Source organism: Osmerus eperlanus, chromosome 1 (assembly GCF_963692335.1).
Source record: "Osmerus eperlanus chromosome 1, fOsmEpe2.1, whole genome shotgun sequence".
In the NCBI taxonomy this organism is placed as follows: domain Eukaryota; kingdom Metazoa; phylum Chordata; class Actinopteri; order Osmeriformes; family Osmeridae; genus Osmerus; species Osmerus eperlanus.
The window spans coordinates 11542397-11567263 of record NC_085018.1 but is presented as its reverse complement, the minus strand read 5'-3'; the positions used below and the strand labels follow the sequence as shown (position 1 = coordinate 11567263).

Genomic DNA, 24867 nt, shown 5'->3' with positions numbered 1-24867 from the left:
CAGTGGTCAGTTACTTTCGAGACTAGGAAGGGAGAGCCTTGTCAACCGGATGACGATTGACGTCGCTGCGGATTGCATTTTAGCATGACACGGGTTTTGCATCAAAGATGCTTCTGCAATATCTTTATCGTCTGCTCTTTTGATTCGTCTTATCCTTAGAAACTGATGACATGACAGCCTTTTTCTCTAACACAGGTAAATGGCATACATGCTACATCATTAGCACTCACGTTATTTGCTAGCTGGCTGGCTAGCATGTTGTCATTGTGTCCAGCTGTCTGCTCGTCTTGATTTTCTAAGGTGAGTCTAGTTGATAGTGTAGCTAGCTGTCATAGCTGGTTAGTTTGAGGTCAACTGACTAGTTAGCTAGATGGTGTGGTACTCGGAGAGGTATCTATCTAGCTTGTCCTGTCCCCAGAATTGTCCTGACATATGTTAGCTAGGTTGCTAGTAATTTACAATGTAACTGTCTAATGCTAAGGCTAGGTAGCTAACCAGCTAACCACAACAAATACATTACAGTGGGAGTCATCTTAGTAGGACAGCTAGCTAACTAGCTAGATAGTAAACCAATAAGCCACCTGTCCAAGGAAAGAGTTGTTGGGTACAGTAGCTAGCTACTGTTTAAGATCAACCCCTTTAGCAATGGTGGAGTTTGTCTGTTTAGCTAGCTAGTCTAACAGCTAGCTGCAGTTGATAGCTAAGCTAAAATCAACAAGTCCGCTGCGTTGTTTACTGTACAGTACTCTCCTTTATGTCATCTTTAGCTCTTTACAGTTACAGTATTGATCCATGTTTGATTATCCTGTCTTGCTAGCTTCATAACATTCTTATTTGGTGTGACTCTACATTTTCTTGCGATCTTGAACTCCACTACCCTTATTGTGGCGCTCCCACGGTTCCTGTTTTAAATTAACCGAATTACGAGCTTGCTAGTAAAGTACTTTTATTTTTTTTCTTTAGCCTGGTAGAGACAGGTCAGATATAGGGCGAGGAAACCATGTAGTCTGAAAGGACAGCCAGATGGTGCACCTAGGTACTGTCTGAAGGTGTGGCTAACTCACTGTACATAGAACAACTGATTGAGCTCAAGATGACCTTTAACTGCTAACACAGCGATCTTCCACCATTGAGGTTAGTTTAGATCACTCTACTGTTCTCAACAACACGCATGCTAGTCTGTTTCACACAAGGCATAGACTACCTTTTTTTAAAATCACAAGTTAGTCCAGTCATTTGTGTCACTCAGTCAACCATCTATGTTCATGCTCACTTCTTCCTGTCAATGTCACCATTGAACAGTGACACTTTCTTGACCTCTTTCTGTGCAGGGAGCGACCGGACCCAGTAGTCATCAACACTACCATGTACTCAGAGTGGAGGTCCCTGCACCTGGTTGTGCAAAGCGACCAAGGTCACCTGAGCGTTCTGCACAGTTACCCCCCAGCAGTGGGACGTGATGTGGCCAATGCTGTGGTCAAGCCCCTGGGGGTCACCCTGGGAATCCCCTCCACAGACAGTCTGCTCAAGACTGACAAAGAGGTAAGAAAGGAACTTTCTAACGGTGAGGGTTGTGAGCGCTTGCCTTTTTAGCATGAGGCAGAACCCTAAATTTCCATTTTAAAAACACGTTTTTTTTTGTGTGATATGTTAATCCGGTGAGGAAGTTGCATTCTCATTCTGTGGAACAGAGAGGAGGGAGGAAACCGTTTCATCTTTGTTTTTGCACAGTTCATGGTGTTGTTTTGCTTTTTCCTTAAAACATGGACCTCCAAGGGCTTTTCGATTTTAGTTTGGTTACTCCCTTATTTTTGGGAGAAAACCATCAAGGCTGAACGGTCACCTGCTCACCTACCCTTGTCCTCTGGCCCCTGGGCTGGCCAATGGAAAGTTTTCTCTTGCCGTGCATGATTGAAACCCCCCCCCCCCCACCCCAAACACACAAGCACCCCCTCCCTTCCCCTCTCCGCGCTCCATTGTTTTCTCTCTCGCTCTTCCCTCACTTACTCTCTGTCCCCCCTCTCTCTCTTTCTGTTACTGATTGCGGAGTGAGAAAGAACAGCCCTGGCCTGTGTTTCTGTGCACTCTGTTCGTCTGTGGAAAATGTGCTCACTTCCCCATGTTTGTGTAGTCTCAGGCAGAGCCCCAAGCCTCTGTGCTTGATAACATTGAGAGGATTTCCTTTGTATCCTCAGGGGATTCGGCCCCTGAGATTCTATTGACCAGTGTGTCCCCCCCCACCCAGCGGACAGCTCCTTGAGCACTCCTGACCCCGAGCTCTGAGATAAGGCTGTTTGTGACAGAGTGACCTGGCAAATAAAAGTGTATGCCTTCTGCCAAAGAATGTACCCGCGCATTCCCTTATTAAGTGTCTGCAGCCCCGCTCTTGTCTTTCCAGTTTATTTTAGTTCACCAGATAAAGTCCCGGCACATGGTCACTGATAGAGACTTGTGCAGTTCTAGCTTGCTGGACTCTTTTATTAGGCCGGTGGCTTTGATGGGCGTTAGCCTCTGTCAGTTGACCAGTCCAACAGGAATAGGCTGTGAAATGACTGGTTTCATTAGTTTTCTAACCTTGAAAGTAGCCCATGGAACAGGAGTGAGTGTGTCCAGAACCTTGGGCTTGTTTACATAAGCTAGACTAAGCACTCTGCTCACTTCCTTTTTTCCACAAAGTGAGACACAGGCTTTTTCCAAGAATCTGTCCTACCTGAGGGGGGCCCTGTTCTAAGTGTCCCGTATCTGAAACCTGTTTTCTCAGTCTATTATAATAAGACTCAAAGATTAAACATGACATGACATTTTTAAGATAAGTGCTGTTCCCCACTCTACAAACTGGGTCAATTATAATTGCCAGGAGTTCAGCTGTGGGACCTTGTCCATGTGATTGTAGGTGAAGTGGACGATGGAGGTTCTGTGTTATGGGCTGACCCTGCCTCTGGACGGGGACACGGTCAAGCTGTGCGTGGACGTGTACACGGACTGGATCATGGCCCTCGTCTCTCCGCGGGCCTCCATCCCCCAGCCCATCGTCAAGGAGCCCAACCTCTACGTCCAGACCATCCTCAAACACCTCCACAACCTCTTCCTGCCCAGGTAGATCCCCACCGCCCTCGCAGACACACTCTGGGCCACACTTCAGAGCTCAGTCAGTGGATCAATATCCCAAGAATAGGCCTGTGTCCCAGAACCAATTTGCTGTTCTACAGACGCATAGATTTGTAGATAAAACCATTACGTTTCTTGTTTGTTTATTTATTTCCCTCCCCCCCCCATCCCAGGCCGGAGCACTACAGCCCCATGCACTTCCGGCTGTGCCAGCAGGTGCTGACGGCGGTGCAGAAGCTGGCCCGGGAGTCCGGCTGCATGGCCCGAGACACCTGGGAGGTGCTGCTGCTCTTCCTGCTGCGCATTAACGACACGCTGCTGGCCCCGCCCACCGTGGGAGGTCAGTCTGAACATGCCCGGCTCATGCACGAGAGGGTACACCAACTAACCCTAACCCCAAGACATAGGACTCAAGAATTTTGTATCGATCTAAGTCCCTCTATTGGTCTCTATCTAGAGACCATTTTTATAGTGAACATAGAAGCCATAAAGATAAGACACAAATACAAATGGCAGTCCAGTATATTACGTCATATATTATGTTCCAGACCACTTTCTTCCCGGTCGAAGCATAGGACGTGGAGATTACACACATAAAAGGTTACATATCTACAAGACTGCAGTAAAAGAATCAATAATGTAATATGGGTATAAGTCAATATTATAATGTAAGTTATCGATAAGGTTATGTATGGTAAGATTTGATCTACTGATCAGTATTAAAATATGCCAATGGTAAATTGATCTTGCAGCAGGTACTTCCCAATCAGAGCATTGTGAAATTGTTCACATTCAGGCAAGGTCTGGAGATTTCCACTATAGCGAGGGTGCAAAATGGAGAAGCTTTTTAACCAGTGACCTTCCCTTTAGCAGCAAAGCGAACAAACACACAACCGACTGAACGGCATATTGTTAAGTCGGTTCCTCCTAGCTTTAATGAACAGGGAAGCACTTGCTTCCAGGTAATGCAGACTGGTTCTTTTAGTATCGGCACACTTTCCCAGAACAGCTGGCTTGTGTTCAAGACACGTGTGAATATACAGTAGAAGTTTGGGTGTGCTCCTGACTGCCCTCTGTCCTCCGCCCGTCCTCCACTCATCCTCCGCTCCCCCCCCCCCCCCCCCCACCCGCCAGGCGGGACGGCAGAGAAGCTGGCCGAGAAGCTGATCAGCGTGCTGTTCGAGGTGTGGTTCCTCGCCTGCACGCGCTGCTTCCCCACCCCGCCCTACTGGAAGACGGCCAGGGAGATGCTGGCCAACTGGAGACACCACCCGCCCGTGGTGGAGCAGTGGAGCAAGGTCATCGCTGCCCTCACGTCCAGGTAGATCTCGGCCTACAGTCACAGCGCAACCACAGAGCTCTGGCCATGTCGAGAACTGGACACGGGTGTAGTTTAGGAGGCCCTACCCTAACCTCACAGGGTCAGGCCAGAAGAAACGGGAATAAATATGTAGTTTGATGTATAAGTTGTGTCTGAAGATGTTTGCTACCCCTAACATTGTACACTTTATTCAACATCAATGTAGTTTGTGTCCAAGTTCCAATGTACAGTTTACATATAACAGACGCAAAGTTCCCCACAAAGCAGTGCAAAACACTGCCAATTTTTTTGGGAATATTGTAAATTTGGAAAGTCCCACAATGCAGTGTTTCTTGCTTCTCTGCTTGTGCTCTTGTCAACCTGGACAGTGCACACCTGGCAGCCTGAGTCCCTGAGAGTGGTTGGTGTGTTTGTTTCTGTAGACTGCTGCGTTTCACCTACGGCCCGTCCTTCCCGCCGTTCAAAGTTCCCGAGGAGGACGCCGGTCTGATCCCGGCAGATATGGACAACGACTGCGTGGCCCAGACCTGGTTCCGCTTCCTCCACATGCTCAGGTGAACCGACGAGCTCTCTACCTCCACACATGCTCCGCTGATAAACAACACAGCCTATTTAAAACACGCTCAGGTGAGGCTACCGTAGCTCTACCCCCACGCATACAGGACTCGGCTGAGGCACGGCAGCGTGGGTTAAAACATGCTCAGGGAAAAGCCACGCCCGAGCAAATGTAGAAGTTGTAGAATGAACAGCAAGGCTACCCAGCTGCTCCTGGAGAACTACCGCTCTTCCACTTTTCCATACCAGCCCTAATTCAGCACACCTGATTCTAATAGCGAGCTGGTTGACAAGCTTAACCCTACAGGAGGGTAGATTTCCAGGACCAGGTTTGGACAGCCCTGGGTGTGCAGGACGTGGACACGTTTATGAGCCCCATGTAGTGCGTGAACACTTTCCTCCATCTCTCCTCCCAACTGAATGCTGCATGTCCCTCAGCAACCCGGTGGACCTGAGCAACCCTGTGATCGTCAGCTCCACCCCCAAGTTCCAGGAGCAGCTCCTGGGCGTGAGCAGTGTTCCCCAGGAGATCATCCAGCACCCCTGTCTCAAACAGCTGCCCCAGATCTTCTTCAAGGCCATGAGGGGGGTCAGCTGCCTGGTCGACGCCTTCCTGGGTAAGATGACCCCGCCGTCGCCCCGCTCTGACGGTCAAGACTGTTTTCAGGAGCTCAAGATGATCGCCAGACTTTCTCCTCAGATCCCCTTGGGGTTTAGACCTTTCTAATGGTTGAGGTTGAGCCTGGGAGTGCTTGTGGGTGATGGGTGTAGCTCAGTGGTTGAGCATTCGACCGTAGATCAAGAGGTTGCATGCATTACAATCAATGCCAGTGGGTTTCCAAACACCAACCAGCATTGTTGGAAACCAGCCCTGTTGCTGTGGCCACTGGCTCTACCGTTTCCTGTTTGGTTTGGTTTTTATTCATGTTGACCCATAATCTTCTGACAGCTGTGTCTTGCTCGTCCGAAAGGGATGTTGAACATGTTTGTTTCTCTCCAGGTGTCGCGGTGGCAAAGAGAGAGATGCGAGAAACTCTGCCTTCACCACACGCTACTCAAAAAAACATTCTGTACGAGACAGAAAATACCTCCCCAATCAGCGGTAAAAACACAACGTTCTCAGAGAGCTCCACGGTTCTCACTTCCAGACTGAACACAACGAATGTAGAGATATGCGGTTTCACCGTCAAATACCTTCCCGTACGGTCCTTGGATGTGTTTACAAACGACTCGACCGCGAGCCCCGTAGGCTTTGGTTTATAGGTGGGCCCGCAAAGCTGTCTGTCTGCCCTTAGGCCTCTCAGACAGAAACCAGACCTGGGTTATTTCATTACTTATTCCCAAGCTGCCTTTTGACCTTCTAACAAATGTCTAGCATGTTTGTATAGACGTCAAGCAGACACCCAACCCCCCCAGACTGACTGTGTACAGGACACATAAGCACCTGTCCCACTTCACCATACGGCCGTGTGCCGTTGTAAACCATATGGTAAAACTTGCACTTACTTTACTCACACCTAGACGAAATGAGTCACGGCTATTTGACTTGGCATTGTGTTGCGGTAACCGACAGCGAGTTCGTCATAAACTCCAGGGACGTGTGACGGGAGGCATGTGACCGTCCTCTGTCATGACAGTGTCGTAAACCTGCTCTTGTTCCCTGTGTTTCTAACAAAACTGCACTATTGTCTCCTCTGACCCTTAGGAGTGACAGTCTCTAGGACCCACATACGAGACAGGCTTCCCTCACTAGGTATACTAAACCTGACTAAACCCAATCACCTCAGCAACTAATGGGAATGCTTTAATGGGCCCACACTGACACAAATCCTAGGAAGAACAGACTCTTATTTTCAAACATTTTCACCTTTTGCGTGGGTGGGGGTTACAACGGACTTTCTTCTTCTTCTTTCAAACCAGATTCCTCACACAAAAGGGTTCTATGGGTGTAGGACTAATGCGGGGGAAAGGTTCCACTGTTAATTCTGGCGAACCGATCTTCACACACATCCAGCAAACATGTTACCCACAAGCCATCTTGGAAGGATGTTAGTACAGGGCTGCAGTTTGATTCCATGTGTTGATCGATGGGATGTCTGTGTAGGTAACCCAAGGTCTGATGTGTCTTGTTGTGTGATATTTCAGGCTGGCTCTGATAACCTTTCATTCTTCAGGTGTCGCAGTGTCTAGGAACAATTTCCGCGAGCGCCTTCCGTCCTATGGTACTCTGTAAGACTCCCGACCAATCATAAGGGAGCTAAACGTGATGGATTTGCTGGGATTGGCAAAACGTGATTGTGTGGAAACGCTGCATGCTATCAAGATGTTCTGTGTGTGTGTGTGTGGGGGGGGGAGCAATCATTTTCAGTCCTGTAACAGAAGCGTGCCTTAGTTGTTGTTTTTTTTTTGCATTTTCACAAGAGTGTACTTCTGAAAGCATACACACATACACACACACACACACACACACACACAGGTAATTTGTTTGCGCAGCACATTGCAACGTTTTGCATTCATCAGCATTGACAATTTTGCATATGGTTATGAAAAATCAAAAAAAAAAAAAAAGGTTTGGTTTTGATCCCTCTGGAAATGGGGAAACACTCACCCAATCACTGTGTGTGTAGTGTGTCAGTGTGTGCAGCAGGTATGCATGTAGCCTGCTGGACAGGCTGGGGTCATGGGTTTAGACAGCGAGATGTCCTGATGTGAGGGCAATGTGATCCTTACAACGTTAAAGGCTGCAGGAGAGCTTTGGATGAGGATCAGCAATGAAACATTGATTCGATTTGGATCTTCAGGGTCGGCAGACCCATTAGTCATGATGACTTGCAGCCACCTCATTGGCTGCAAGGTCTGGCGAATCAAATCCATCAGAGATGGGGCGTGCTATCCCAGGGGGCCCTCCAGGGGCTGCCGCCTGCATTTTGATTTTTGTCGTGCTGTTTTTCTAAGGGGTAGACGCACATGACGAGCTATGTTGTTGATGATACTAACATCCCAAATCTGAGTGGCGCATTGAACCAAAATATGGGTGATGAGGGGGGGGGGGGGGAACTGTGTTTTCACGTCAACCATCTGAATGAGCTGGTGTCCACTCACTGATCTTGGGCCAGTGTGGCATTGCTGCATTGCTAGCTAGACAAATACAATCTTGGGGAAGTTAATCGGAGCCTAGATCTTTGTTTCTCCATGCAAGTCCTCTAATCCCCCCCCACTGCTCCTCTTCCCCCGCAGGTATTTCCCGGCCCCGGTCGGACAGTGCCCCCCCCACCCCAGTCAACAGACTGAGCATGCCGCCTCTTCCGACGACCACCAACACCACGCCACCTCACAGCCGCAGACACAAGCCCACAGGCGTCACCAAGACAACCAGCAAAGCCTCCACCGTAAGTTCCTTTTGCAGCGAAGAGTTTGAGGAGAAAAAAAAGTGTTGCGGTCTCTTTGGTTTCGTGTCACTTTACATTTTTGTCTTCGACGAACTGCCTTGTTTGTAAAAAAAAAAAAAAAAAAAAAAACGTAAAAAAAACAATGTTACAAAACAAGGTTCCTCATAATTCTCACCCTCTAACTCTTGTTCCTCTGACTTGTTGGAAGAGCTCATGTGTGTCCACTCCTTTACCACCCAGGCCAGCACGGCGCACCAGTCCAAAGTAGCCCACCAGGCGTCGTCCTCCTCCCCTCTGTCCAGCCCCAACCAGACCAGCTACGAGCCCCGCCCGCTGCCTGCCCCCGCCAGGCCAAAGGTCAACAGCGTTCTCAACCTGTTTGGCCAATGGCTGTTTGACGCTGCCCTGGTGCACTGCAAGCTGCACACAGGTCTCAGCAGAGACAGCAGCATGACTGGTAAGGCAGTCAAGGCCAGGGGGGGTTTTGCTCATTAGGCTGTCGGTTTGGTTTCTTTTGGTTAGTTTGTTGTTTAAAACTTCCTACCTGCACGATTGTGATATCTTAAGGATCTGGTTGGCCATTACTGTTTATCTCTGACAGGTAGGGACACTTTGGTTTATGTTTGGTGTGTTTTGTGTATTTTCTTTCCATGAAAGGTGTACAAAATGTTACTGTATTTCCTACTAATCTGTTTATACTGTAGAAGTGGTAGTATACCTACATAGTCATTGCTGTAGATAAAAATGTTTGAAATTTGAATTACTCCCAGAAAAGCTTTCACAAAATTTGAACCTGATTGGAAACACGCGGTGGCATGTCTTTTACTGCTGTTCTTTACTTTCTTTCCATTTTATTTCTGTTATCTTTCAGCTACATTTTTCCAAATTCTCCTTTCTTATAAATCTTGTAAGTTGGAGTATAAGTTTACCTCAAGTTAAATCATGCAGTCAATTCTTTTCTTTGCCTAGGCATACAGTCCTTTCTTTTTTTTATTTTCAATTTTCATCATTATCTTGTATTTGTTTTTGACATTGCTAGCAATTAATTTTTTATCTGTCAAATAAGTTTTTTTTTTTTTCTTTTTTGGGAGAAGGATGTTGCTGAATTCCACACTGACCAAACCTTACCCACCTCTGGTTATTTATTAATAGTCTGTACTGGCAAGGAACCTTCTGTAGATGTCGTTCTCCGATAGGCTAGGTGAGGGTTCCAACACACCCATAGCCATTCTCTCTAAACAGAGGAGCAGAGGTGGGGCAGGAGGGGTGGGGCCACCCAGGGCTAACGTAGGGGGTGAAAGGTTGGTTTGGTATTCATAAGAAGCTCAACTCATTCTGCCTGCAGTCCAACCGATCTGCTCTGCAATCCCAACAGCCTTGGATCACACCAATTAACCCCCAGAAGGTCCTCATTCTCATCAATAGTAGTCATCCTAACTGCTGTTACAAAGCTTACGAATTAAGCAGCTTTGGTATCTCCCCTGTGGGTCCCTTTCAGTTTGTATGTCTCCTGTGCAGCCAGAGCATGTTGTCCGTGTCTCGTCAGTGTGTTTGAGTTCTAGCCTGCTGCCTCGAGGGTTTCCAAGGAGCTGACGGATGGACTGCTACTTTCTGAAAACTAGAACACGGAATTGTGGACTTGACATCAGACACAGAGGACAGTTTTTTCTCTTTAGGAAACCTGGCCAGGGAGTCACATTACTAGCATTGGAGTTAATTGTATCCAATTGCAATGTCATCCAAATTGCATTTAAACAAAATTGGACAGATCGAAATGATTTTAAGTACTTCATTTCCAAACCTCTAGAGCGGTTTTCATATAGATGGGGGAAAAAAACTTAAAAGACTTTCTGCTTGGAACATGAGCTCAATTGGATGCTGTCTCTGAGATAACGACATCAGCCTTTAAAGAGCACATCCTCCACTTGTCCAGTTCCATTAAGACACCAGCGAGAAACCAAAAAAGAACTCGCAAGCGTTTTTTTTCCCCACTCTTGGCATCTTGTAAATCATTCTTTCTTCAGCTCGACAAGCCAACGCTTCTTTGTACTCTAACTTAAGGCCAAAACGAGTTTAGAATTTGCTTCTTTATTCATTTCAATTCGGATCCCACGTACGCGTCCGTGTTTCCAGCTTCTGATCGTCCCCCCCCTCCTTCTCTCCCCCCTCCGTTGTCCCCAGCCCTGGCCACCCAGACGGGGGTGGAGCTGAGGAGGAAGGCCTCCCAGATGTCCACAGACACCGTGGTGTCCAACCCCATGTTCGACGCCAACGAGTTCCCCGACAACTACGAGTCTGGCCGGGCGGAGGCCTGCGGGACCCTCTGTAGGATCTTCTGCAGCAAGAAGACTGGAGAGGACATCCTGCCTGTCTACCTGTCCAGGTAAACACACGCCTGCTGTCTACCTGTCCAGGTAAACACACGCCCACTGTCTACCTGTCCAGGTAAACACAGCCACTGTCTACCTGTCCAGGTAAACACACCCACTGTCTACCTGTCCAGGTAAACACACCCACTGTCTACCTGTCCAGGTAAACACACGCCCACTGTCTACCTGTCCAAGTAAACACACACCCACTGTCTACCTGTCCAGGTAAACACACCCACTAGTCTACCTGTCCAGGTAAACACACCCACTGTCTACCTGTCCAGGTAAACACACCCACTAGTCTACCTGTCCAGGTAAACACACCCACTGTCTACCTGTCCAGGTAAACACACCCAGTAGTCTACCTGTCCAGGTCTACACAGCCACTGTCTACCTGTCCAGGTAAACACACCCACTGTCTACCTGTCCAGGTAAACACACACCCACTAGTCTACCTGTCCAGGTAAACACACCCACTGTCTACCTGTCCAGGTAAACACACACCCACTAGTCTACCTGTCCAGGTAAACACACCCACTGTCTACCTGTCCAGGTAAAAACACACCCACTGTCTACCTGTCCAGGTTAACACACCCACTGTCTACCTGTCCAGGTAAAAACACACCCACTGTCTACCTGTCCAGGTAAAAACACACCCACTGTCTACCTGTCCAGGTAAACACACACCCACTGTCTACCTGTCCAGGTAAACACACATTTGTTTGAAATGCTACTGCTGCTAAGCTGCTACTGTGCCCGTATCCTACCGCAGGTTTTACATGGTTCTGGTCCAAGGCCTCCAGATCTCCGACTTCATCTGCAGACCAGTCCTGGCCAGCATCATCCTCAACTCCACGGCCCTGTTCTGCTCCGACCTGAAGGGCATCAACGTGGTGGTCCCTTACTTCATATCTGCCCTGGAGAACATCCTCCCTGACCGGTGAGAGCCCACGTCACTGTTGGCTCTGAGGGCCTCTCAATGCTTTCCCCTCTGGGCCGCCCAGGCACCCAAACCAAACACACGCGGGTAATCCCGTTCCGTCTCTCCCCAGGGAACTGTCCAAGTTTAAAAGCTACGTGAATCCCACGGAGTTGAGGCGAGCCTCGATCAACATCTTGCTGTCCATGCTTCCCCTACCACACCACTTTGGCAGCCTCAAATCTGAGGTAATCTCTCCAGTCGTCTAGACCACCCTCCCAGTGCAGTGAGTCCACTGGGTAGTCAGATGGACAGGAGATTGGTTTCTATTGTATTTAGTGATTGCTTTAGTAAAAAAAAAAAAAAAGTCAAAGGTGTTACCGGAATCTACTACTGGAAGGTACACGTTGTCGTCGTTTACTCAGCAGATATCTCCATGTTCTCCTGTCGCCCAGGTGCTCTTGGAAGGCAAGTTCAGCAACGATGACAACTTTCTTCAGGAAAAGTCTGTCTCCTTCCTGTCTCTGAAACTGCGCCTGGTCAACATCCTGATCGGAGCCTTGCAGACTGAGACGGACCCCACCAACACTCAGATGATCCTAGGTCAGGGTTTCTATTGCTTTGGCTACAGGCTTCATGTAGGGATGTCATGTCTATAGATGGCTATGAGCATCTACGAAGCATAAGCGAACGCTTCCTTCTTCTGGATGGCATCGTGTCGCTTCCCCGTGTTTCGCTTCCATCTGTTCGAGCCTGTCGTCTTCCCACATTTTGAGCATCGATTTTGTACCTGCAGAACGAAACGGCTGTGAAACAATGTTGTCATTGTCTCCTACAGGTGCGATGCTGAACATTGTCCAGGACTCTGCTCTCCTGGAGTCTATCGGTGCTCAAGCTGAAGTGGTAAGACAACCATCTGTCTCCTGCCGGCTGTAGTCGGTCAACGTCTAGATGAAGGTTGTACCGGACATGATCTTAAACTCTCCCTGCCACCTCCCCATCCCCCCCCCCCCCCCCCCCCCCAGGCCAGTGTGGAGGGCGGCCACTCTCTGTCCAAGAGCCACAGCAGGAACAACAGCGGCATCAGCAACGCTAGCGGAGCCAGCTCGGAGGCCACCACCCCGGACAGCGAGAGGCCGGCCCAGGCCCTCCTCCGAGACTACGGTGAGCCCTCCCACACACACACACACACACACACACACGGTCACCCCGTAGGACCCCAGGGGGCTCCTGGGGGCTTTCCTCGATGCTTCACTCACTCTGTAATGACGTTAAATGCCCCCGTGCACCCAAGACACGTTCACGACATGTTCCATGCGCATCGTAGGTCCGCCTTAAGCCGATTTAAAGGCTGCAAGTTGACAAGCCGCATGATGTCGTTGGATGGTGATGTCATCGTGGTTCTGATGTTCACACTGTGTCTGTTTCCACCGCTGGCAGTCATGCTTGTGTTATGTCAGGAATATATGGCTTTTAGGTAAAGGGGCTTCAAATCAAGCAGAACTTTTGCTTTTTTCATATTTGCAGTGATGCGTTGTGGTGCCGTTTGACGGATACTATCTAGTTTATAAAAACGCATGCAAATATTTTTTTTCTTCTTTTTTTGTTGTTGCAAACGTTGCACTTCTCTAGGTTTTGCAACAGAAAGATCAGATGTTTTAACTGCATGTCCTCTGGCTGGAACTATGCCCACTGACTGGCTGACTTTGTTTTACTACAGTTGATAAGATCTTATGGAGAGTCTGTGACTTCATGCAGTATATAGTGCCGGCTTCACCTTGTGTCGGCCTTACTGTAACAAAGATTTTCGGTAACACTTTATAATAAGTCAACGCTTTTTGGCATTTACAAAGTGTTAACTAATAGTTAGTTAATCCTTTATAAAACATTTTGAAACATTAACAATACATTATTAAATAGTTAATAAGCTTATTATTAAATGATATGTTAATCATTAATAAACACTGTTAAACATTATGGATTTGATTCATAATACAATTCATAAGGTGTTTGATAACTGCATTACCATACTTTATAGACAGCTTGTTAATATAGTTGCAAACCAGTAGTTTATAATCTGTTAATGGTACATGAGCTGGTATAGAAAGCATTAGCAAATGGTGAACAAACCATTTACATTACCTTTACAAAGCATGAGTAAATAACTAACAACATATTTACTTATGTCTTTAATTAATGTACGCCAAGTCGAATACATGATGTACACTAATACTTAGCAGATGTCTTAACAACTATTTTATAAACACTTACTAATGCAAGTTATAAAGCATTTACTAACTGTTAGTTAAGGCTTTTGTGTTATTTATTAAGGTGTTCTTGTCCATTCTCAAACCTCACATTCACAAAGGTATCATAACAACTATATTAACAAGCTGTCTATAAAGTATGATAATGCAGTTATCAAATACCTTATGAATTGTATTATGAATAAAATACATAATTTTTAACAGTGTTTATTAATGATCAACAGTGTTTAATAATAAGCTTATTAACTATTTAATAATGTATTGTTAATGTTTCAAAATGTTTTATAAAGGATTAACTAACTATTAGTTAACACTTTGTAAATGCCAAAAAGCGTTGACTTATTATAAAGTGTTACCAGATTTTCTCTTGTTAGTAAAAAACAAACACAAAAAAGTCAGGTTGTCTTGTCTGAAAATTCTACAAACATGGAATCTAGCTCTGTGTCATGTGTTACCTTGTCCTTTTGGTTGTAACTAAAAACCATGGAAACACATGCTTTGTTGATGTGTATCTTACTGGATGTGCTCTGCTTGGCAGTGGCCTACTACTAACCCCAGCTCTCCGTCTCTCTCTGCTGTGCTGTGGTGTGTGTGGTGTGCTGTGTTTGGTATGGTGTGTGTGTGTGTGTGTGTTGGCGGCCATCTTGTTCTTGGGGGCGTGATATGGGTAGCTCTCCATACAGACACAGCTGCAGGCCTGCTGATCCGCAGCATCCACCTGGTCACCCAGAGACTCAACTCCCAGTGGAGGCCTGACATGAGCATCTCCCTGGCTGCCCTGGAGCTGCTGGCTGGCCTGGCCAAGGTAGCCCTCTCTCTCGCTCTCGCTCGCTCTCTCTCTCTCTCAACCTCTCTCTCTCACCCACTTTCACATTCACTCCTTCTCTACTCTTTGTCACACTCTCCCTCTCACTGTCAATCTCTCACTCTCTCAACCTCGCTCTCTCACACTCTCTTTCTCACACACACACACACGCGCCAGTACGGACGCATCCCCTCAAAAGGCCCCCCCACACACACACAGTCCCCCCCATAACGCCGTCGCCCCCCCCCCCCCGTCCCCAGGTGCGCGCCAGCGCCGAGTCGTCCGACCGCAAGCGCGCCGTCAGCTCGGTGTGCGGCTACATCGTGCACCAGTGCAGCCGGCCCGCCCCGCTCCACTCCCGGGACCTCCACTCCATGATCCTGGCCGCCTTCCAGTGCCTGTGCGTGTGGCTCACGGAGCACCCCGACATGCTCGACGAGAAGGACTGCCTGATCGAGGTGCTGGAGATCGTGGAGCTGGGGATCTCGGGCAGCAAGTCCAGGACGGGGGACCAGGAGGCGAGGCACAAGGGTGACAAGGAGCACAACCCGGCCTCCATGAGGGTGAAGGACGCGGCCGAGGCCACGTTGTCATGGTGAGCAAGCCCCCACTCGACACCCCCCCCCCCCCCCCCTCACCCTGTGATGGGATGGGGGTGGGGATGGGTTATGGGGAATCGTCAGTGATGGGCGGGGTGTGGAGCTCAGTGGTAGAGTATTTGACTGCAAAGTTAGAGGTTGCGGGTTCAAATCCGACCCCCTTCGGTACGTCGTTGGATATAAGCGAAATCAATACGGGTTTGTTTGTTCCGCGTCGTCCTGAATACGTTGCTACGTAAAACGGGAATCTGATAAGATTTTCATGACTACATTGTAAATAAAGTTAGGCTGACATTTTACACCATGTCAACAAATGTTTCTGCAGTCCGTCCACCTAGACACCCATGCTCTCTGAAACAGAAGCTGAAAACACTGGGCGCTCCAACTCTGACCCCTACCCCTCCCCATTCTCCGCCCCCGTCAGTATAATGCAGGTGCTGGGGGCGTTCCCGTCGCCCAGCGGCCCCGCCTCCCCCTGCAGCCTGCTCAACGAGGACACGCTGATTCGGTACTCCAGACTGACGTCCACCAGCCACAGGAACTTCCGCTACTTTGTCCTGGACAACTCTGTCATCCTGGCCATGCTGGAGCAGCCCCTGGGCAACGAGCAGAGTCAGTGTCCCTCTCCTGGGCTGGTCCCCTTAGACCAGTGGTTCTTAACCCTGGTCCTCAGGGACCCTCTGTCCTGCATGTTTTAGATGTTTCTTGGCTCCAACACACCTGATTCAAATGCATGTTCGTTACCAGGATTCTACAGAGCTGGATAACGACCCATTTATTTGAATCAGGTGTGTTGGAGCAGGGAAACATCTAAAACATGCAGGACAAGGATTGGGAACCACTGCCTTAGACCAGCCTACCTCAGACCAGCCCTTTTCAACCCTGGCTCTCGGGTGTGTTGTCAGATGGAAACATCTAGAACATGCACTACAGCACCCGAGGTCCAGGGTTGAGAAAGGCTACGTTAAACGGATGGAACTTAGAACAGGGTTGTACGGAGAGCTGTAGACTGAGTTTATGGTTTGTAAAGGTGGTTGGATTTGCCTCTCGGCCTATCAGATCGTCTGCAGACTCACTGTGATATCTTATGGCTAATGTCAACAAGTGCGCGTGTGTGTGTGTGTAGATCCCTCCCCGTCCATCACCATGCTGATAAGAGGCATGTCCGGGAGGCATGCCTGGACAATGCAGCTCTTCCATCAGCCCAGGGGGGCTCGCGCCAGCCAGAAGGTACCACACGCACACACACACACACACTCTCTCAGACATGCGCACACACACACACACACTCTCAGACACACACACACCACAGTACCAGGCACGTGCAGACCTCCGTGTGTGTTGGTCCGCAGCAGGTGTTCGTCCCCGAGGCCCGGCCCACGCCCAAGGACGACGTAGGGGTCCGCTTCAACGTCAAACACCGGCCCTTCCCGGAGGAGGTGGACAAGATCCCCTTCGTCAAAGCCGACCTCAGCATCCCCGACCTGCACGACATCGTAGACAAGGAGGTAGGACGACACCCTCATATTTCCCCCCTCCCCCCCCCCCCTGACATCACTCAGGTCCCCCCACGTTTCCCCCGCCGGCGACCTCTGAACTTTGCAGAGGGGCGGCCTCAGTCAGGTGTGTGAACTGTGGTGTTCCTGATTTGACAGGCCGAGGCGTTCTGCCGTGGCTCCTCGGGGCTGTACGGTGATCCATACGTGAGTGCCTGTCCGGCTCACTAGCGCCACCCGGTGTGTGGGGTTCAGGGGATCAGGACGGTGGGGGTGGGTGTGAGGTGATTTGGGTGTCGGACGGGAGGAGGTTTGGTCTACGACGGGTGATTCGGCTTCCTGGGGGAGGGGGGGGGGGGGGGGTTTAAAGAGGTGGTCTGATACAGGTGTGGTTTTGACACTGGGGTGACTGGACGGTTTGGGGATGAAGAGACGCTTTTACCCTCATCCCCTGTCTCTCTATCTCTTTCTTTCTCCCCCTCTCTCCCTCTTCCTCGCTCCCTCCCCCCCTCATTCCCTCTCCCTCCCCCCCTCTTTCCCTCTCTCTCCCTCCCTCCCCCCCTCTCTATCTCTTTCTTTCTCCCCCTCTCTCCCTCTTCCTCCCTCCCTCCCCCCCTCATTCCCTCTCCCTCCCCCCCCTCTTTCCCTCTCTCTCCCTCCCTCCCCCTCCCTCCCCCCCTCTCTCTCTCTCTCTTTCCATCTCTCTCTCTCTCCCTCCCCCCCTCCCTCCCTCCCTCTCTCAGCTGGAGCTGCAGCATGAGAAGCTGCGAGGGGTGATGGTGAAGCAGATGGAGTACGAGACGACCCTGGAGCACTACAGCGACGAGCTGTGGGGCAAGAAGGGCTTCCCGGACCCCCGCACCGACTGCAGGCCCCCGCCGCCCTCCCAGGACTTCCAGACCGCCCGCCTCTTCCTCTCCCACTTTGGCTTCCTGTCCCTGGAGGCCCTCAAGGTAACTGCACCAACGCACGGCCGGGGCCCCCCGGCATGGCAGGGAGCGCTGCCAAGACACCGTTTGCTTTTATGGATGTTTCTTTTTTGAAGCTTGTGGGATTTCAGGGAGGGTTGGATGGAGGAGTGGGTGGGTGGGTGGATAGATGGATGGGTCACCTGACCAGAGTGGCTGTGTTCTCTCTCTCTCTCTCCCCCCCCCCCCCCCCCCCTCCCACGCAGGAGCCTGGGAACAGCCGCCTGCCCCCCCACCTGATCGCTCTGGACTCGGGCGTGCCGGGATTCTTTGAGGACATGAGCTACCTGGATCTGCTGCCCTGCCGACCCTGCGACACGGTCTTCATCTTCTACATGAGGGCCGGCCAGAAGAGCAGCCAGGAGGTCAGGCCTGACACACACACGTGCACTCACACACACACACACACGTATTTGAGAAGACTAATAGGTGTATGCAGTGTGTGTGTGTGTACAAGAAGTCAGCTCAGGACAGTTATCCGCCTGACTGTGGCTGCTCACCTGAGCTGCTCCTTCTCCTCCAGATCCTCAGGAACGTGGAGAGCTCCTCCAGTGTCCAGCCTCACTTCCTGGAGTTCCTGCTGTCTCTGGGCTGGCCCGTGGAGGTGGGCCAGCACCCTGGCTGGACGGGCAGCGTCTACACCAGCTGGTCCATCAACAACAACACCACCACCGCCAATGGGACCGGGCCTGACTCCAGTCCTCCAGGTCAGAGAGAGGGGGAGAATCGATCTGTCTCTTTATCCTGTCTATCCATTCATCCATCTCTGGTCACAGGGATGTTCAGGTTTGGTCGTGACGGTGACCCTTCTTTTCGCACACCTCGCCTGATTCTGATTGGCTGTTTCTGTGTGCCCGCAGATGACACCTTCCCCCTGGGAGACACCGGCGGGGGCGTGTTCGACGGCGAGCGCAGGGTGCTGTACTACGCCGACGCCCTGACCGAGATGGCCTTCGTGGTTCCGTCTCCGACAGACTCCTCCGGTCGGTCTCGTCATCCCTCCGTCATCCCTCTGTATCCCCGCTCCACTGCCTCTGCTTCATCCTTCCTTGTCTCGTTCTCTTCATTACTGGCGCGATCGATTCCGGGTTCCGCCCATGGGGATCTTTCGTGTCTGCCGGTTGCGAGTGGATTTGTATCCCGCCCGGAGTGCATTCGCGCTGCAAAGAACCTTCCCTCGACGCATCGTTATCGATTTCTCCATTACGTCCCTGAATGTTCTGCCCGGCACATTTTAGAGAGTTGTAATCGCGTTGTAATCGCGTTAGGCGCTAGCTCCTCACAGCCACTGAACGAAGCCTGAGCTTACCTCTCTCCTCATCTCCTCTACTTTTTCCTCTTCTCCACTTTCCTCTCTCCACCTCACCCCTCTCCTCCCCTCCTTTCCTTTCCTCTCCTCCACTCCTCCTCTCCTTCACCCACTCCCCTCCCTCCTCTCCTCCCTCCTCCACTCCTCCTCTCCTTCACCCACTCCCCTCCCTCCTCTCCTCCCTCCTCCTCTTCTCTTCTCTCCTTCACCCACTCCCCTCCCTCCTCTCCTCCATCCTCCTCTCCTCCATCCTTCACCCACTCCCCTCCTCTCCTCCCTCCTTCACCCACTCCCCTCTCCTCTCTTCCCTCCCTCCTCCGCTCTCCCCCTCTCTTCCCTCCCTCCTCCGCTCTCCCCCTCTCTTCCCTCCCTCCTCCGCTCTCCCCTCTCTTCCCTCCCTCCAGCCGAATCGTCCGAGAACAGCTTCCCGTCCGCCGACTCCGACTCCCAGATGGACCTGCTCCCCAGCGTGCTCAAACAGTCCAGCCTCACCCTGGAGCTCTTCCCCAGCCACTCGGACAGCTTGGCCCCCGCCCAGAGGGTAGGTAGGGAGGGTAACCCCCTCACCAGGACACCCCCCCTGCTCCTGGTTCATCACATGAGCGCATCACAGTGCCAGGACCCAGGCTGACGGATGTGTGTTGTTGCCCCTGCCAGAGTCCCACGGCCAAGTGTAAGAAGATGCCCCCGGGCAGGAGCATCCCGCCCATCGGCCCCGAGACCAAGGTGCTGGTGGTCTGGGTGGAGCGCTTCGACGACATCGGTACGCCACGTCAGCCTGTCGCTCTGCAGCACTAGGAGAGGACACCACTGTGGTTGTTCGTTTGCTACGTCCGCTCGATGCGTGTTGTTAGATAGAATATCAAGTTCAAGTCTTTTATTGTCAGACGCACAGAACAACACACTGTTGTCAGACAGGGCACTGAAATTCTTAGGACAAGACAACGCAAAGCAACCTGGCATAACATGACATATAAGTACACAGAACATAGGTTACATCTATGATAAGCAAAAATATAGTAAACCTCCTCATATACAAATAATATACAATATTCAATACAGTATACTAAACCTTTAAATAAACACAATACACATAATAACCTATTCTAACCTTTAATAAACCTATACTAACCCAAGACAAGTGAAGTACAATAGTGCAATATTGCTGATGGTGCAACCAGTAGCTGAAATAACCTACTAACCTTACAAACCTATGCTAACCTAAGACAAGTGAAGAACAATAGTGCAAAGAACATCAATTCAATATCAATTGTATTTCAATATAATAGAATATCATGGCGTTGTTCATGTGGAATGACAAGCTCACGTCGACTTGTGTGTGTGTGTGTGTTGTAGAGAACTTCCCCCTGGCAGAGCTGCTGGTGGAGACCAGCACAGGCGTGGACAACAACCTGAGCAGCAGCAGCAGCAGCACGTCCACCAGGGCGGCGTCCTCCGAGAAGGACGTCCAGGTGATCTTCATCCACCCTCTCCGGACGGGCCTGTTCCGCATCCGCCTCCACGGAGCCACGGGCAAGTTCAGCATGGTCGTCCCCCTGGTGGACGGCATGGTGGTCAGCAGGAGGTCCCTGGGTAAGGACGTCCGTCCGTCTGCCTGGCTGTGTGACCGCGGGTGGGCGGGAGAGCAGACGTGCGTGCGTGTGTGTGGTCATCTATCTTCTTATCACTCGGTCCTCTCTCCCCCTGCCTCACCATCCTATCCTCCCCATCCTCCTCCTCTCCTCCTCCTCTCCTCCCATCCTCCTCCTCTCCTCCCATCCTCCCCCTCCCCCAGGGTTCCTGGTCAGGCAGACGGTCATCAACGCCTGCCGGAGGAGGAGGCTGGAGAGCGACTCCTACAACCCGCCTCACGTCCGCAGAAAACAGAAGATCGCCGAGGTCGTCAACCGTTACCGGAACAAGCAGCTGGAGCCCGAGTTCTACACGTCTCTGTTCCAGGAGGTCGGAGAGACCAGCCTGAACCCGTGACCCCACAGACTTTCCACCCCCCGCCCCCCCCCCCCCACAGTGCCGAGAGAGACTGACGCAAAGGACTGCAAAGACTATATATTTATAAACTTTTTCCCTTTCTTTTCGTTTTCGGTGTTATTTATATCAGCACTTGTCGACCATGTTGTTGCAAAGTGGATAGAATAGAAGTGACACTTTTGCAGAGAGGTTAGAAGTGACACTTGGTTCGAAGTACACCACACCCTCGCATCACTGTCATGGCCGCCATCTCCAGCGGAAGGAGTCGGTGAGGACAGGGTAGATGAGCAGGCCCAATAACCCCCACGCAGGGACGCAGTTCTTGCTGTTACCTAGCATCTCCAGAAGCTTCCACGGCTGGGACTTGTCCCCCACGGCCGCTCCGCTGTAGGTTTCCAGATGCTCGCCTGCTTCGGCGTGGCCCGCCTCACTGTCGGACCCCCCTCCCCATCTTCTCATAGCTGGCCGTTCCATGTCCACACTAGCGCACCGTGTAGCATGCATGGTCCATACTTGCCTTTAACTTCAATGCCATGCTAGTGTGGGTACTGGGATGTGGGGTTTTTTTTTGGGGGGGGGGGTTGTTTTTCTTTAGTTTTTTGGGGAACAGGACTTGCCAAGCTGGAAAAACAACACTACAGACATAGTTAATACTGTTAACAGAAGTGTCATATCATTTCTAATCATGTAATAGTCCTTTTTTTTTTTTTATCCGGTTTTGTGAAATCCCCCATTGAAGGTTCCCTTCAAACTAACAAACTCGCATGCCAGTTTGTGAAAGGCGTGGCGAGCGTGCTTTTCATTGAAACCTCAGGTAGTCTCGCAGTACTTTGTTTTGTTCGTCCTTTTGCACGTACTCGCTGCACTCCTGCCACCTGACCTCAGTTGAAGGCATTCTTCGTTTTTTTTCCTCTCGTCTGCTTTCTCTTTTCTTGCGCTGTTAAAACCGTGGCATTTCAGAGTTGCCTACAAGGTAACCGGTCCTGGGTGCGGTTCTCTCCATATCATATAAGCTACGAGGGGGGGGAAATGACTGTGGCCTCAGTTAGTCCTGAGAACAGTCGTTGTAAGGCGTGTGTAACGTATGTGTGTAACGCATCGCTTCAGCCTCATACCAAATTCTGATTTGTACTAACAGCTTTCCACCAGGCAGTGTCTTTATGTGTGCTTTATTCCCGACTACTACAACTACTATATTGCTGCCAAGGGCTGAGCATAGTGATGCTGCCACTCCACACATACCTGTGCTTAATATACCTGTAATATAAATGTTGCCGAATCTTACGACACTGATGATTTTATATTCATGTATTTTATATGAGAAATAATGCTGAAATATCTTTTGCATGATATTTACCGTTGTGTATATTCACCCGAGCGGTCGTCTTTCTTGAAATAAGATGCATCACTGATTCTTTCTTACTTTTTGGTCCGATTTTTTTTCACTTTTTGATTGTTACTTTTCTTTTGATACAGTATTTTCATTAGCGACTGTTAAAGGATAAATCCATACTGACTTAGAAAACCCATTACTGTACCTGGAGGAGCTAACGAATGCAGTTACCATAATGTAGAAACTGCTTCTGGGCAAGAGCTGAATCTCATGTTTTTATGAGGCTGAATAAGAAATAACTCACTTTTATAAACACCATTACATTTCAATAGCGGCATGTACACAAGTGTCAATTAGCAAGTTTTGGGGGAAATCTGGGACATCCAAACTATTTCATGTTGTGGCAGGCAGCCTCCTTGTATCCAAATAGTCCGAAGAATAGATATTCGATACATTGTGATTTGTGCTAATACAATACAATTGTGATGGTAGCACACTGAATTGTTTTTTTCTTGAATGACAATGTGTACATATTGAAGGCATCAACTTGTATAAAGTTGTAGGATGTGTAAATATGAGGGTGTGAGTTTAATTCCACCTGTCTGTAAGCTCATCACTAGGAGAGCCACACAACGCTTGTTTGTATTTATGCCAACTATATGTGCATCTGAGAGAAACAGTGGATATTGAATGTAACACATGTAAGGAATAAAGATTTTAATTAACTTCTTAATCTCAGTCTGCTGTTTGGTCTGTTATGATATGTATGATATGAACAGTGGTGAGTTGTAGAGGTAGAAAGTCAATTGTTAACAAATAGAGGGCAGCAGAGAGCTAAAACTACTCTTAGTAGAGGTGGAAGATGACTAAACCCTGCAACCCCAGTGCAACGACGAGTTAAAATGGGATTGGACTGGACAGTTGTAGTTAATATCTTGGTATGGTTTACCTCAAATGAAAGTAGAAATGGCTCACTTGAAAAAGAGTTGCTGAATATATCCCAGATATTTGTTCTATGGCTGTGTCTCCAGGGAGACGAGAGCTAGAGGCATCTTATGCTCTGCGTAGGCTGCAACTGTGTGCTTTCCAACTGTGCACACAGTGGGCTTACTGGGTTAGTAGGGTAAACACAGTGCCAAGTATTTTCCTGACTAGAATACTGTCTGATTAATCATTGAACCGTTATTATGAACCATGAGATGCATCTTACGTGACAATATGTTTACATTTCATCAATTTAGCAGAGACCTTTCCCCCCCAAAGCAGTATACAAATAGTGCAGAAAAAGCAAGGAGTAGAATTGCATGGTTCTAAAAGTATTTTTGGTTGTCAGAGAGCCAAGGAACAAGCCAAGCCAGTACAAATGAATGAAGATGGATAAGGCGTGATCATGATATAATTCAGAGTCCCAGCAGACCCAAGGAACAGTGTGTGTGGCTGTCTTCCATGAGGGACACATAGGGCATGCTGCTGAGTCATGCTTTGAGTCCCAGGGAATTGTTTATTGTAAGTTACGCCCATGCCACCTGCCTCGCCCCTCATTCCCCGTCCTCCTGCTGAATGTGCATCCCATTTCCGTTCTCTCCCCCCCCCCCCTCCCCCTCCCTGTTTCCCCCCCTTTCTGACCTGGTCGACCTCCGTGGCTCGATGGAGCTCCCGGCGAAAAAAAGTCCGACCACACAATACCTGGCGAACACAGCGGAAGGTCTCTCTAATTCTCTTTCTTCTCTTTGCCCCTGTCCCCCTCCCTTTTCTCCCCCTCTCTCAGTCTTGTCTTTTCTTGCCATCTCTCCTTTCCCAGTCCCAGTATGAGGGTTAGCACCTTGGCAGGACCTTCAAAGCTCTGGGTCAGTTCCACAGTCTTAGCCCTCGGAGGCACGCTGAAACCCTAGGCTGCACTTTTCTACCCCCACAACACCTCGTCACTTCCCACCGTCAGCAAACTCCAACTTTTCTGCCAGAATTGAAAGACTTCAGTGAGGTCAGAAATTTGCCTTTTTGCATTTTTTGGGGGTGCAGCAAAGTCGGGGGAGTTTTTTTTGTCCCTGAGAAAACCTCTTTGTCAACGAAACCAAGAACTGGTCGTCGTAAACGAAACTAGGTTTCTTTTTTGCCCTCACCTCTCCCTCTTTTTCTCTCTCTCCGTTTCTGGTCGAAGCTTATCTCATCAGCAAACCAATCTCCACTTCCTTTTATAATGATTACATGATACACACATATCCACTTAACATGGCAGCATCTGAGTAATGAGTTCTAGTGGGTTTTCAGTAGCAGGTGCGGTGTAACTGCATGGTCCTGTGAGCCGGACTGGTGTCCTGGCAGAGGGATGGTAGCCTGCTGGTTCCCTATCTCCCCCAGGCTGGCCACAGCTCAGATCCATGGACATCTACAGATTATTAAGAACCCTCTGGCACAGCTTTGTCACCACACAGTATCAGTG

The 24867-nt window shown here is 49.7% G+C and overlaps 1 protein-coding gene across 11 annotated transcripts; it reads left to right on the top strand.

Moving 5' to 3' along the window:
* ralgapb (Ral GTPase activating protein non-catalytic subunit beta) lies at positions 1-23160 on the top strand. Of its 11 annotated transcripts, none has more exons than XM_062459865.1 (32): positions 1-195; positions 1332-1542; positions 2894-3096; positions 3282-3448; positions 4243-4429; positions 4852-4983; positions 5423-5601; positions 5985-6086; positions 6690-6737; positions 7159-7206; positions 8222-8373; positions 8614-8830; positions 10555-10756; positions 11515-11682; positions 11795-11909; positions 12117-12264; positions 12500-12564; positions 12687-12825; positions 14612-14733; positions 14994-15328; positions 15757-15944; positions 16459-16562; positions 16685-16840; positions 16988-17035; positions 17572-17781; positions 18003-18161; positions 18320-18503; positions 18657-18779; positions 19510-19646; positions 19763-19868; positions 20462-20698; positions 20901-23160. In XM_062459865.1, the coding sequence occupies exons 2-32, from the start codon at positions 1366-1368 to the stop codon at positions 21092-21094; spliced, it is 4752 nt and encodes a 1583-aa protein (XP_062315849.1). In that variant the 5' UTR covers positions 1-195; positions 1332-1365; the 3' UTR covers positions 21095-23160. The 11 variants fall into 11 exon arrangements, with proteins under 11 accessions (XP_062315849.1, XP_062315840.1, XP_062315823.1 ...); XM_062459856.1 differs by having other exon boundaries at positions 14600-14733; positions 16688-16840; XM_062459839.1 differs by having other exon boundaries at positions 14600-14733.
* Positions 23161-24867: the final 1707 nt, after the last annotated feature.

Coding starts and splice junctions, on each gene's coding strand:
- ralgapb (XM_062459839.1), top strand. CDS start 1,366: ATGTACTCAGAGTGGAGGTCCCTGCACCTGGTTGTGCAAAGCGACCAA. Junction 15,945..16,458: donor GCCCCTGGGCAACGAGCAGA/GTCAGTGTCCCT, acceptor GTGTGTGTGTAG/ATCCCTCCCCGTCCATCACC. Junction 19,869..20,461: donor GGAGCGCTTCGACGACATCG/GTACGCCACGTC, acceptor TGTGTGTTGTAG/AGAACTTCCCCCTGGCAGAG.